General features: G+C 39.9%; 2 protein-coding genes across 4 annotated transcripts; both read left to right on the forward strand.

The window, feature by feature from the left end:
* The first annotated feature begins 1453 nt into the window (after nucleotides 1-1453).
* Nucleotides 1454-2575, forward strand: LOC116000233 (calcium-transporting ATPase 5, plasma membrane-type-like). 3 transcript variants are annotated; one of them, XR_004094081.1, is made up of 3 exons: nucleotides 1454-1849; nucleotides 1928-2011; nucleotides 2105-2575. XR_004094081.1 is itself a non-coding variant. In XM_031240267.1 (3 exons), exons 1-3 carry the CDS (start codon nucleotides 1650-1652, stop codon nucleotides 2195-2197), a joined length of 309 nt encoding a protein of 102 aa, XP_031096127.1. In that variant the 5' UTR covers nucleotides 1456-1649; the 3' UTR covers nucleotides 2198-2575. The 3 variants fall into 3 exon arrangements, 1 of the variants encoding a protein (XP_031096127.1); XM_031240267.1 differs by having other exon boundaries at nucleotides 1456-1781; XR_004094080.1 differs by having other exon boundaries at nucleotides 1928-2575.
* Nucleotides 2576-11483: 8908 nt separating this feature from the next.
* LOC115997916 (fructokinase-like 1, chloroplastic) lies at nucleotides 11484-14093 on the forward strand. The gene is made up of 2 exons (XM_031237337.1): nucleotides 11484-12379; nucleotides 13254-14093. Exons 1-2 carry the CDS (start codon nucleotides 11537-11539, stop codon nucleotides 13944-13946), a joined length of 1536 nt encoding a protein of 511 aa, XP_031093197.1. The 5' UTR covers nucleotides 11484-11536; the 3' UTR covers nucleotides 13947-14093.
* Nucleotides 14094-14210: the final 117 nt, after the last annotated feature.

A 14210-nucleotide genomic window follows, 5' to 3' on the forward strand; every position in this document is an offset into this window, starting at 1 on the left:
TTCCTCATAAATTGGATCAAGAATCAGTCTCCATAAAACTAAGATCATTTTTAAGGTCTCGAGATGATTTTGCCCGGAATATATTCTGTTTTGTACACTTAAAAACAAAAAACACAAACAAACAACCTAGTGTTTTGTTTAGTAAGATTAAGAAAATGAGTTACCTGATCAAGAGAAGTAAAATTGTCACAAATTGTTTCATATATCTGTTGAAATTCATTTTTGGCATCACAAGAATGGTAAGATGAAGAAGTGAAAGTCGGTTGACACCCACTGGCACTGCTATAGCAGTAGTAACTTTGGTCTGTGCTTTGCCGCCCTCCCATTTGAATCCTCCACTTCGATTTTCACTTCTTTGTAATTTTACTACTCTCTCACACACACTGACCTTTCATATATAAATCTCCATGATGTTGTTTTCAACTCTCAAGGAAACATTTACTAAATCTTCACCAATAGTGAGCACTTTCAAATCTCTTTACCAATTTCTAAATTGAGTGAGATAGTTGATAATGAGGTGGATGTTGGGACCCACAAATAACTAGAGAAAAAAAAATCAAACTGTTAAAGGTTGCTCTCTTAACTTTATAAGTTACCCAATTTTGACACTTTAATCAACAAATGCATTGAAAACATTGGTTTGTCTTAAAAGATAACTAAAACATGCAATTGATAATTAAGTTAGCTCATTAGAATCAATAACGAGTGCTAAAAAAAATGTAAAGAATAATGCAAAATTGTATAAATTATGCTCTTAATATATCAATGGAAAAAATTCAAATCTAAAAGTGATAAGGACATGTTAAAACAAGGTTCACTTAAGTGTATAAATAACTAAACATTAAAGATGACTACTAAAATATGATAAGGAGAAACTTAGTGTCAAACTATATCATCCATTACACACACACATATCTAAAATTTCTCTCTTAATTTTCCATCACAACATGAAACTAACTGATTGGATTTTTTAGTAGTTCAATACAAGTAGTAAATGGTGTTACCAATCAATAAATCTAAGTTAAGTTTGGAGAGAAAATTTAGAATGAGAAAATAGCATTGTTCTTAATTATTATTATGATATTTAAAAGTTATCATCATAACTCGTGTATTAACTAACCAATTAACCATGGATACCACTACAATCACTTTATGAGTGTGTGAAAAATATATAGTTTATATAGTAATTCATTATAAGATAAATAATTGTAATACTTAAATAACCATTCGATTATGTCATCATTCTCAAATATAATTGGTCATCAACTATCAATTTGAATTAAATTTGAAGTAAATCATGAGTTTTCAGTTATACAAAATTCACTCAATTTAATCATTAAATTGATAAAAGTTTACATAATCAATGAACTATTTTTGTTCAATTAGTAATTGAGGACCATTTTAAAAATGATGTCATGGGCACGAGGCTGCCACACGCGTACTTGTTAAACAATTTCACTGTCTTCCCTGCTATATAATTCAATCTGCACCTCATCCTTCAGAGAAATCTCTGTCTTTATTACTTTGTACTAGAAATTAAGGGATTTTCGCTTCTTCTCCCCATCCCCGTCTCGAATCTTGTTTTACCGGCGGGTTTTCGTTTCGATCTCAGACGGAGGTTGGGTTTCAGGGGAGCTGTTTGAAGAAGAATGATGCTTGGCCGTAATCCCTCAGGTCAAGCCGCGATCAACGAGCAGATCAAGTCAGTTCTAGGTACGACGCCGGAGGTGATCACCAAGAGAGGGTACGACGGCGAGAAGGCGGACATTTGGTCGTATGGGGTAATTCTTTTTGTCCTCTTGGCCGGTTATCTCCCATTACTCTCAAGAATTCTTGACCCCAACTTGAGGTGTGGTGAATAAGTTAGCTAAACTTTCTCTCTCACACTAATTCTTGCTTAACCTTAAATTGTGTAAAAAATGTTCAGGTTGTCCGAGGTGGGAGAAGAACTCCAATTCCAATATTTGAGATTGTTGTTGCTGATATTGTACCTCTAAAGATTGGTGATCAGGTGAAATCTATCACCCTCCTCCAACCAGGGGTCTTGGACTCTATGATTTAATTTCATTCATCAGTACTCTCTTGCTTGCTAAATTCCCTTCAGGTGCATGCTGATAGACTTGTAATATCTGGACACTCTCTTGCACTTGATGAATCAAGTATGACTGGGGAAAGCAAGATTGTGGGTATTCTGTGAGTATGATCCGGCTCGGTATTCCGATCATCTACTGAATTGATGCGATTCATGGGAACAACAATGTCTATGGTGCCACTGTTTTATGTTGGATAAATGTCTACCCCATACTAATTTTCCTCATTATCTAATCTTGGAATCTGAGGGTTCATTTTGATTTAGAAAATTCAAATTTGCTGTATAACACGAGGATTCAACTTGGTACTGTTGTAAAGTTTCTTGATTAACAAATTATGCTGATTTTAGTAGCAAGTTTGAAATTCCCCATTATTAAATTCTTTCCATGCTCCATTTCCTTATGGGTTATTCTCAATATGAAGTTGTTCAGTTCATAATTTTCTATCCATTCCAAGGGCCTTTTAACCCAATGAGATTGGGCTTAGACATTTTAAGAGGTATTAGGTTCAATTTCTCTTTCCCGCATATGTACTGCAAGATAATACTCTATAATAAATTTGTTTATAACAGGTCAGTAAGACCCTAGATGGGGAAGAGTTTCAGTGAAGACACTGAAGTTGTTAGAAAATTGAGCTGTCTTATGACGGGCTTACAAGGCCAACCACCAGAAGGACATCCACTAATTTTCAGAATATGTATATTTAAAATTTTCATATATATTTAATTCTGATGTTAAAATTGGAAAATACTCTTTCTTCTTTAATTTGGGTAATGAGAGTCTTAAACTTAGTAATCTGCCAGTTCTCTTAAATTGAAATTTGAAACAACCCCAATAGATTGTTGCTTGTTTCTTGATTGCTCTGTATCTTTGTAATATGGATCTGTAGCTGTCTTGGTATAAAATAATTTGCTAAATTAAATGCAATGTCTACTCCAGGGTTTTGTGATTACAGACTGGGAAGGAATTGACGGGATAAGCACCCTGGCTCAAATTATCGTGAATGCGTCATGTTGGGTATAAATGACGAGATTGAACACTTATCCTCACAACCTAGGAAACAACATCTCTTACCCCAGTAGCACTTATATATTTGCATTGTTGAATGTTGGCAGGTGATGGTGCCTTTTAAATTTGAGATACTTTGGAATGATGGCAGTATGATGAGTGATAATTTCTATAATATCAAGTTATTTAATTTAAGAGTTTAACTTTCTTTTGTAGTTTGTGCTTGTGATATGTTGCCACAGAGATTGAATAATATAAGTTTGTTAACCCCCTGGCCCCTCCCAACAAATGCTCCATATATATATGAAAATGTATGGTATTTACTATCTAGCTATAGCCTTTTTTGTTGTTGTTGCTGTGCTTAAGTACCAAGTACATGTAAAGCATATGCTTTTTGTGCCTTATCATTTATCAATGTTTGATCAGAATTGGGGATTATTCTGCACTCAAGCAGGGTGGTATTTTGCAATGAACTGGTTTCATTCAAGCATATTCATCAGATGATTTGTGTTTTGTAGGCACAACCATTTTGGATGCACTAAAAGAAGTGATGGGAGACAAAACATAAATAATCTTTGAGCCAACTCCTTTAGAAGAAACCTTTAGTGGTCAACACTTGTCATATGCCATTGTGGCTGTTGGAGAGACTCCATATGCAGAAACTGTTAGTGATCAGGTATTTTAAGATTGTAGTTCGACAGACACTTATTTCTATTTGAAAGAATGTTTTCCTCCTAGAGTTGAGTATCATTGTGCAGATTCTTCACTGAGCACACCAAGGATCCTCATTTTAAAGCTAGGAAGACTAAAGTTGGCGATGCTATAGATGGGGCTATTAAAATCTTCACTATAGCAGTATGCTTATTACCTTTTTTAGTTTTTCATGTATGATTGCTTTTGAATATGTTACAAAAGTTGTATAAATCTGCAGGTTACCATTGTGGTTGTGGCAGTACCTGAAGTACTTCCTAACCCCTTAACCCTTAACCCTTAAATCCTAGCCCTAAACCCTAAATCTAACCCCTAAACCCTAACCCTAAACCCTAACCCTAACCATAACCCCTAACTCTAAACACTAAATCCAAACCCTAACCCCTAAACCCTAACCCTAAACTATAACCCCTAACCCCTAAATACTTGCCCTAAACCCTAAAACATAACCCTTAAATCCTAATCCTAAACACTAAAACCCTAAACCCTAAAACCAAACCCTAACCCCTAAATACTTACCCTAAACCCTAAACCCTAAACCCTAAACCTAACCCCCTAAATTGAAGCCCTAACCCTTAAATCCTAAACCTAAACCTTAACCCTAACCCCTAAATCCTAACCCTAAACCCTAAACCCTAACCCCTAAATCCAAACCATAACCCCTAAACACTTACCCTAAACCCTAAACCCTTAACCCTAAACCCTAAGCCCTAAGCCCTAAGCCCTAAGCCCTAAGCCCTAAGCCCTAACTCAAAACCCTAACCCCTAAATACTTACCCTAAACCCTAAGCCCTTAACCCTAAACCCTAAATTCTAAACCCTAAACCCTAACCCCTAAATCATAACCCCTAGCCCCTAAATACTTACCCTAAACCCTAAACCCTAACTCCAAACCCTAACCCCTAAATACTTACCCTAAACCCTAAACCCTAACCCTAAATACTTACCCTAACCCTAACCCCTAAATCCTAACCCCCAACTCCAAACCCTAACCCCTAAATACTTACCCTAAACCCTAACCCCTAAACCCCTAAACCCTAAACCCTAAAACTAACCTCTAAACCCTAAACCCTAAACCTTAACCCCTAAATACTTACCCTAAACCCTAAACCCTAACCCCTAAATACTTACCCTAAACCCTAACCCTAACCCCTAAATCCTAACCCCTAACGCCAAACCCTATCCCCTAAATACTTACCTTAAATCCTAACCCCTAACCCCTAAATCCTAATTCAAAACCCTAACCCCTAAATACTTACCCTAAACCCTAAACCCTAACCCCTAAACCCTACACCCTAAACCTTACCCAAAACCCTAACCCCTAAATCAAAACCCAAACCCCTAAATACTTACCCTAAACCCTAAAACTTAACCCCTAAATCCTAACCCTAACCCTAAACCCTAACCCCTAAATCCTAGCCCTAATTCCCAAATTGTAACCCTAAACCTTAAATCCTAACCCCCAAATCGTAACCCTAAACCCTAAATACTTACCCTAACCCCTATACCCTAACCCCTAACCCCTAACCCTAACCCCTAAATACTTACCCTAAACACTAAACCCTAAATTCTAAATCCTAACCACTAAATCCTAAACCCTAACTTCTAAATCCTAACCCCTAAATCCTAAACCCTATGATACTCCTATGATTTTGAACGCGTGGAAACTAAAATACTAACCAAGCCAGGTGAATTGCCCTATGTGAATAACCTTGTTTACCTTTGAGTTTGCCCTCTGTTCACCTCATGTACTTTAGTTTCATAAACTCCATCTCAAGCTCCTACTTTAGTTTCATGTACCTTAAATCCTAACCCTTAAACCCTAAATCCTAACCCTAAAACTTAACCCCTAAACCCTACACCCTAAACATTTACCCTAAACCCTAAATCCTATCCCTAAACACTTACCCTAAACCCTAAAACCTAACCCTTAAATCTAAACCCTAACCCCTAAAACCAAACACCTAAATCCAAACCCTAACCCTACACCCTAAACCCTAACCCCTAAATCCTAACCCTAAACCCTAACCCCTAACTACTTACCCTAAACCCTAAAACCTAACCCCTAACCCAAACCCTAACCCCTAAATACTTACCGTAACCACTAAACCCTAACCCCTAAATCCTAACCCCTTAACCCTAACCCCTAACCCTAACCCATAAATACTTACCCTAAACCCTAAAACCTAACCCCTAAATCCCAACCCTAAACCCTAACCCCTAAATCCTAACCCTAAATCCTAAACCCTAACCCCTAAATCCTAACCCTAACCCCTAAATACATACCCCTAAACCCTAAACCCTAAACCATAAAACCTAACCCCTAAACCCTAAATCTTATCCCTAAACCCTAACCCCTAAACACTAATGGATGATCGCCTCAATGAGGCAAACCGGATGGAGCAATCAGATTGAAGGGGACGGTGTTGGCGGCCCCGGCTGTGCCTTTGGCGACTGCCAATGTTGAGGGTGGTGTAGTGACTGTTCCTGGGGTGAAGGTCGATAGCGGGAAAACCATAGTTGTGACGGTGGAGGCTTCGACTCCTCGGGCCTCTAGTCGGGTGGTGGATGATCGCCGTCCGGCTGACCTCAAGGTTTGCATTCAGAAAGCACGCCGATATGTGGAGAAGATTCGGCGAGAGGGATACCAGCTTTCGAAGGAGGCGATTTGCGCCTTGCTCACTGGTGATCCTCTCCCGAGTGCCTCCTTCGTCTCGCCTAGTGCGAACCATTCTCAGGTGGTCGAATTGGCTCCAATTCTCCCAGCCCGGGATGGTGGCGCTCCTCCCTTGTCGCCGGCCATGGCGACTGTTTCGATGGACCGTCCGCCCAAAGCTGCAGCACTGGAGGCTCGTAAGGGGATCACTGAGGCGTCGGAAACCCCTGTGCATGGTGCTACTACGACGCGGCCTTTTGGCTTGAATATTGCGGCCTCCTCAGGTAAGATTTCTGCTCCTACGCTTGCCTTTGGTTCTGGTTCGAATGCACAGGTGGCCTCTATTGGTGTTGATCAGTCGGTGCTTAACCGACCTGAACTCCATGCCAAGCCTAGCACTGTGCAGCGAACCAAGATTAATGGTGGCAAGGGTTCTACTGTTAATCTTAGTGTTAAGGGTAGACCTTTGCATGTGAATTTTGGGTCAAAGTTTAAGCGTGGTGGTTACCATTCGGTTTTGTCTAAGGTTGCTACTGCTGCTGTTAATTCTAATGTTTCTTAGGCCCCTCCCGCTGCTGATTTGCCGTCCTATTCTGCTCCAATTTTTTATAAAAATGGTGCGGCTAAGGTGGCGAAAGGTGGCCATAAACAGACCCAAAATTCTCCTCACAATAATAACCATGTTCGTGCTCTACATAATGAGCAGAATCGGGTTCATACTGCCAACATGAATGGTGGTTCAGCCTCTTCTAATCCTACTAAGGTTTTGTTGAACACGGGTTCGAACTTAGTAATGCAAAATGGTCATGGTTTTGCGCATGGTAAGTCTGCTGTGTCGGGCTCTGTTGCTGCTACTCGGCCGAATTTGTCTTCCTTCAAAGGGGTTGGTTCGGCTAAGGTAGTGGTGGGGAGTCGAACACTGGACCATCAAGCTCATGGTTATATTCCTCACTTGCATGCGAAAGACCGTAGTCTAAATGATGTGCCTAAACAAAGTCAAAGTCAGACTCAAAATCAACACAAAAATAATAACAAAGCTGCGCCTGAACCTACTCTTAATTTTTCAAATTTATTTCGTGCTTTTGGTGTTGGGGTGCAATCTTCATTTTTTAATATGTCTTCTATGCCTATAATTTCTGAGAAAAATGTTGAAATTCATAGGTCGCTCAGATGAACAAGATTGAAAATAATTTACTTGTTGGAAAATTTTCGCATGGTAGACCTTTATTATCTGAAATCCAGTCCCACTTTGCTAAATCTTATGTGTTAAAAGGGACGGTCGAGGTTGGTTTGGTTGATCCTCGGCATGTTTTTCTTGTTTTTTCTAGCCCGGAGGATTGTATTGATATTTTGATTAAGGGCCAGATTTTGTTCAATGGCCGGTGCCCGACGCGTTTGTTCAGGTGGACTAGTGACTTTGACACACGGTTCGAGACTTCATTAGCCCTGGTTTGGGTGTTATTACCCAATCTTAAGGCTAACTGTTTCTCGATACCGTGTCTCAAACAACTAGTCAAGCCTATAGGGCATTTTTTGCATGTTGACGTTGCTACGGCGAAGTTTTCTAGGCCCAATGTTGCGAAAGTAAAGATTGAAATTGATCTATTAAAACCTCTGTTGCATAGGATTTTTGTCCGGTTGGGTAGTAATTGCCCGGGGGGAGGATGTTGGCTTCTAGCAGCCGATTGAATATGAAAGGATGCCTGGGTATTGTTTGACTTGCAGGAAACAGGAGCACTCAACTCATGAGTGCCGAAGCGGTGGGTTTGGAATTAACACGGCTCTGGGTACTACACAGTTGCCACGAGGCCCCGCGGGGCCCAAGTTTGTTTTTGCAGGTACCTCTGGAACTGGTACTGCCACGAGTCAGCTCCTGGGTCCCGTACTTACGCCGCAGCCCCAGGTAGTTCGACAGTCTGTTGTGCAAGGCCAGGGTGTTAGTGTGGGGACTAAGGAGTTGACTCAAGAGGCACATGGGGCTTCTGAGGTCCCTTTTGGTTTTGATATGCAAGGATTAAATGCTAAGCAGAGAAAGCGTCTCAGACGCAAATTGAGGAAGCAGAAAGGTAAGTCTGTTGTTGTGGATGAGTCTCCGGAGGTCGGGACCCCTGCAGCGCAGCCTGAGCTATCTACGGGTATACGGGGTGTGCAAGCCGCAAATCCTGTGCCTACGAGTAATGGTTTTGCTGTTTTGGGGCAACACTGAAGCGGTCCTTTTATTTTAGCTTAGGGTTTATGCCTTTACTGGTTTAGTTTCTTGTATGTATATATATATATATTCCGAATATTCGAATACTATTCGAATCGAATCTATCCTGATTTGTATTTGAATTTGAATAATATTCGAATCAAAATGTGTATTCAAATTCAGATTCGAATTCGAATCACGAATCGAATCAAAATTATTTGATTTGTTTACACCCCTACTCAGAACCCTAGATGGTGTACTGGTGTCTACTAAGCAGTATGAGTACCGGGAACTGTATGTGCTATACAATGCTTGTCCTGTATCCCATCAATACAGGTTTATATAGGCACAGAGTTAGGTTGAATAACTACTACTAGTTATTTAGTACAACCAAACCACTTAATAAGCCTAGTCAACTTGCACCACTTAATTAAGGCCCTAATATATAATATATAATATATATATTATTAGGTAGGGAAGAATTACAATCATATGAGACAATACCTTCCCGTGAGACAGATATGCGACAACGTGAGTGCACACAGTTTACTACGCGGATGCACACAGCCTAAAGTGTGTGCACTTAGCCTACATGAGTGCACACAGTTTAGGGTGTGTGCATTCGTAAAGTAGACTATGTGCACTCACGTTGTCGCACTGTCTCACGGGAAGGTGTTGTCTCATATGAAGTCAACCCTATTAGGGAAAATCTTACATATATATACATATATATATATATATATATATATATATATATAGAATCAAGGGAGCATTTTCTTGAATCAGTCATGAAGATTGACTCTTGAAGACCATAAACTATATTTTTTTTCCTATGGTTGAATTTTGATATAATTTTCTTAATTAAAGATTTTTAGTTGAAACAACTAGTGCAACACAAGAACACACATACTAAGTGCAACTAATTTAATGTACCCTTCTCCTCAACTAAGTTTTTCTCATTAAGTTTTTGTAGTGTGGTCTAGTGGCACCCGGTTTACACTCCCACATGGAGGGGAGTGGGTTCGAGCCTTAGTAGAGGCAACTGTTGACTCTTTGTGCTTCAGTAAGTTGAGAAAGTAGCTATGAAAAGATACTACATTGTAACAGAGTCATATAATGTCAATGTTGTAAATAAATAGATGTGGACTGGACTTTGTATATTTTGTACTCCTATATATTATGTTGAAGGATAAATAATAAATAATGATGATTTTCTTTCTTACCCTTGTATTCTCTTCACTTTATTGAATACTATTATGTCTATTTCATTCTTGAGATGAGAACAATACAACAATTTATATGAAGCTAAGATAAGTCTCAATTTAGGACATACCCTACTTTAATAGATAAGAATATAAGACTTTAAATTACCTTGATTCGAAATTTAAAAAACAAAACACAAAAACAAAAACTCACCATTTGGCATTTTCGTTGAATTAACCCTGGGGCTTCTTCTGGACGTTGATATCCCATAAGGGTTAGAGAAATAAGAGAACGCCAGAGTTTCTGATTTCAACTTGGAGGACAGAAATTGAGATCTTCCTAAGCTCCATGATGTCCTTCTTGATAGCTTGGTGGAGATTATCCGTGCCATTCCCATTCCTATTAATACAAATACTAAGGACAAAATTTGTTGGCAAGGCTCCTCTACAGGTAAGTTCTCGTTTGCCTTTACTTTTTCTATTGTTGTAGGTAACAACGAAGGAGCAGAAGACCATTCTTGGATTTGGAAGATCAAGTGCTCCGAGAAGGTCAAGATGTTCATATGATTGGTGATCAAAGGTAAGGGGTGTTGACCAATGTGGAGGGACATAGAAGGGATCTGATTGCCGATGAATCCTGCTTGGCCTGCGGGGGTGACGAAGAAGATCTGGATCACTTACTCCGGGGATGTAGCGTGGCTCAAGAGTGCTGGATAAGGACATATGACCTTGTGGATTTTAACCTTCGCAGATTTGCTTCTCTCAGTGATTAGGTTAAAAATAATTGTACCAACTATGCTTGCCTCGAAGATACATGTGGTGGGATGTTAAGTTTTCTTCATGCTGTGGGAGATTTGGAAAGCTAGGAATAATCTTGTCTTTAATGGGGGGCCTCTTTGATCCAAATCAAATTGTTGCTACCGCGACGGCTCTGGCTAAAGAGGTTGCTCGACTCCTCTACAAAAGGATTGATATCAAAGGAGGAAAATCTATGTGGGTAGGGTGGTCTCCCCCTCTAAAGGATATAGCAAATTCAATAATGATGAGGCGAGAAACGCGTTCTTTGGCCTTGCTAGTGTTGGGGGTTTGTTTTGGGACCATCTTGGAAACTGGATCATGGGGTTCACCGTGAATGTGGAGAATACAAATAGTTTCTCTATCAAATTGTGGGGTCTAAGGGAGGGTTTATGACTCGACAGAGAGAGTGGCTTTCATAAACTTTGCATTGAACTCGACTCTGAAGCTATTGTTGTAAATTCCTTGTAAAAGCTATGAATGTATGGTATTCACTTATGTGCTGAGGGAAGGGAACAAATGTGCGAATTATCCGACTAATCTTGAACAAATGGTCATTTGGGAGACTAAAATTTTTGAGGATTCACCTGACAGAATGAATTGAGCTTCTTCAAGTTGATGCGGAAGGAGCAAGCTAAAGTTTAAAAGAATTAAATAGTCGCTGCCGAGGCGGTGTTGTTTCTCACTAAAAAAGAAAAAAGAAAAAAGAAAGAAGAAAGAAGAATGACAATCCTAAATTGGGAACTAATCTAGTAATGTAAAGTGCAATTGCCGATTTTATTATTCGGGTCAATGACCCGGATATGGCTGAAAGTCAAAACCCCTCTCCTTTAATCCCACAACATTGCTAGAAAATAGAAATGGATAAACCCTAACACCAACAGCCATGGCCATGGCAGCAATTCATTTCCTTCCATCTTCTCTTTCTCGGCATTCTCACTCTCTAGCCCTCAATTCTCTTAGCCATTTCAAAGTATCAACCTTTTTACCCAAACACCGTCACGTTTGCCACCCAAATCCGCCAAAGTCCTCCGCCGATGACCACACCACCACTCAAGAACCCTCAAAAACCTCCCGCCGTGGCCCCAAACCTTCTTCAACTACCTCTACGAGAAAGCCCAGAGGTCGTCCAAAAAAAGAACCTCAAACTGAAACCATAGAATCTGTCGCTACAAAAAGGTCCAGGGGTCGTCCGAGAAAAGAAACTCAAAGTGACACCGAAGAATTTGATTCCTTCATTGAGCCTCCGGTAAATGCTGACGAGGTAGACGATTACGACGACGGTATGGATATTCCGTACGAATCCCCGCCTCTGATATGCTGCTTCGGGGCGGCCCAGAAGGAGTTCGTGCCCACGGTGAGGGTGGCGCCGGAGCAAATGGACCCGGATATATATTCCGAATGGAAAATGCTGCAGTGGAACCCGCCTGAGTTCGTCAGAGCTCCGGGAGGGCCGCCGTCAAATGTGGCTATATCTCACGTGAGGCTGGGTGGGAGGGCCGCGTTTATGGGGAAAGTCGGGGATGACGAGTTTGGGGAAGAGATGGTTCTATTGATGAATAATGAGAAAGTGCAAACGAGGGCCGTGAGATTTGATGGAAATGCGAGGACAGGTTGTTCCTATATGAAAATCAAGTTTGAGAATGGGAAAATGAAGGTGGAGAAAGTTAAGGACTGTGCTGAAGATTCTTTGCTCAGCTCTGAATTGAATCTTGCTGTGCTCAAAGAGGTATAGTGTAGTTTTTTTTTTTTTAATCAAACTTTGCACTTTATTACTTAAAAAGGCAACCATCAAGGCTATAGTTGATTGACTCAAACCAAGACGAATAGGCTGTTCCCGTGGGGAGTCGAACTTGTAACCGTGCATTTATCAAGTCAATAGCCTCACCAACTTGTTACCAAGTTTACCCGGTTGATTATGCATTTTGGGGTGCACTGGGTAAACATCGCCTTGTGACCACATAGAGGTAAATCGACTTAGATTGTCCATAGTTGATTAACTCAAACAAGTCCAATAGACCGCTGGAGTCAAACTTGTAACTGTTTATTTATCAAGTCAACAGTCTCACCAACTTGCTATGCGGTTACCCGTGTTGATTATGCATTTTGGGGTGCACTGGGTAAAACGTCGCCTTGTGACCACATGGAGTTAAACCAACCTAGGTTGCACCAAGAAGGTCAATTGGCCGTTTTCGTTGGGAGTTGAACTTGTAATCTTGTAGTTAGGTTATCAAGTCAAAAGCCTGATCAACTTGGCTGGGATATCCCGGGCGATTATGCATTTTATGCACTAGGAATGAGTGATTGCTGAAAGGCACCAATGTAATTTCTGTTGGCGTATACTGTTGCCTCTGAAATGGAGTTTTTGTGTCTGTTATTACTTATTAGATGTAAATAGATATTCAATACTTGCATAAGAAGTTGCTGAGAATAGCTCTGCAAATAACTTGATAGATTGCAATTTCAATTTTGAATATGATTTTTTGATGGATATTTTGCTTAGATGATATGATGATAGCATTGGAAATTATGTACATAAGAGTAGCATCCTCTGGGATTTTGGGTATCTGGAACTAATTTTTGGTTCTGATGTTCTGTTGCAGGCTAGAATTTTCCATTTTAATTCAGAAGTCCTAACATCTCCCACTATGCATTCCACCCTTTTCAAAGCAATTTCATGGTCAAAAAAGTTTGGTGGCCTTATATTCTTTGATTTGAATCTGCCACTGCCTTTATGGAAATCGCAGGATGAGACTTTGGAAATGATTAGGGGAGCCTGGGAGCAAGCAGATATCATTGAAGTTTCAAGGACCGAGCTAGAATTTCTTCTTGACGAAGATCATTATGAACGTAAAAGAAATTATAAACCTCAATACTTTGCCGAGGATTTTCAGCAAACCAGAAAGATAAGAAATTATTACCACTATAGCCGGGAAGAAATAGCTCCATTGTGGCATGATCGTTTGAAGTTTTTGTTTGTGACGGATGGAACCCTTCGGCTTCATTATTACACCCCGTCTTTTGAGGGGGTTGTAGTTGGCACTGAAGATGTACTTATAACGCCATTCACATGTGACAGAACCGGTTCTGGTGATGCTGTTGTTGCGGGGATCATGAGAAAACTCACAACTCAGCCAGAGATGTTCGAGAACCAAGATGTTTTGGAGAGGCAACTTCGGTTTGCTATTTCTGCAGGGATAATATCCCAGTGGACGATTGGCGCTGTAAGGGGTTTTCCCACTGAAAGTGCTACACAGAACCTGAAAGAACAAGTCTATGTGCCATCAATGTGGTAAAATTTCAGTTACATTGAATAGAAATTGTTGTTTGCTTAGCCATATTATTTATGAATTCTTCCTCTAAGATGCTTCTTCTTTACTTCAATCACAATAATATCCTCCCAACTAAAGAAAATAGATGCTGCAGTAGTATAATTATTTTTATCAAGATTTTCATCAATTTTTTACATTTGAATCTGTAAAGAATATAAAATTTTCAATACACACTAAACAATGGCTTGCATATCTGCTAATCTGCAATGAACAGTGAAAGATTAAACA

This window comes from Ipomoea triloba, chromosome 12, assembly GCF_003576645.1.
Source record: "Ipomoea triloba cultivar NCNSP0323 chromosome 12, ASM357664v1".
In the NCBI taxonomy this organism is placed as follows: domain Eukaryota; kingdom Viridiplantae; phylum Streptophyta; class Magnoliopsida; order Solanales; family Convolvulaceae; genus Ipomoea; species Ipomoea triloba.

Coding starts and splice junctions, on each gene's coding strand:
- LOC115997916 (XM_031237337.1), top strand. CDS start 11,537: ATGGCCATGGCAGCAATTCATTTCCTTCCATCTTCTCTTTCTCGGCAT. Junction 12,380..13,253: donor ATCTTGCTGTGCTCAAAGAG/GTATAGTGTAGT, acceptor GTTCTGTTGCAG/GCTAGAATTTTCCATTTTAA.
- LOC116000233 (XM_031240267.1), top strand. CDS start 1,650: ATGATGCTTGGCCGTAATCCCTCAGGTCAAGCCGCGATCAACGAGCAG. Junction 1,782..1,927: donor CGGACATTTGGTCGTATGGG/GTAATTCTTTTT, acceptor AAAAATGTTCAG/GTTGTCCGAGGTGGGAGAAG. Junction 2,012..2,104: donor CTCTAAAGATTGGTGATCAG/GTGAAATCTATC, acceptor AATTCCCTTCAG/GTGCATGCTGATAGACTTGT.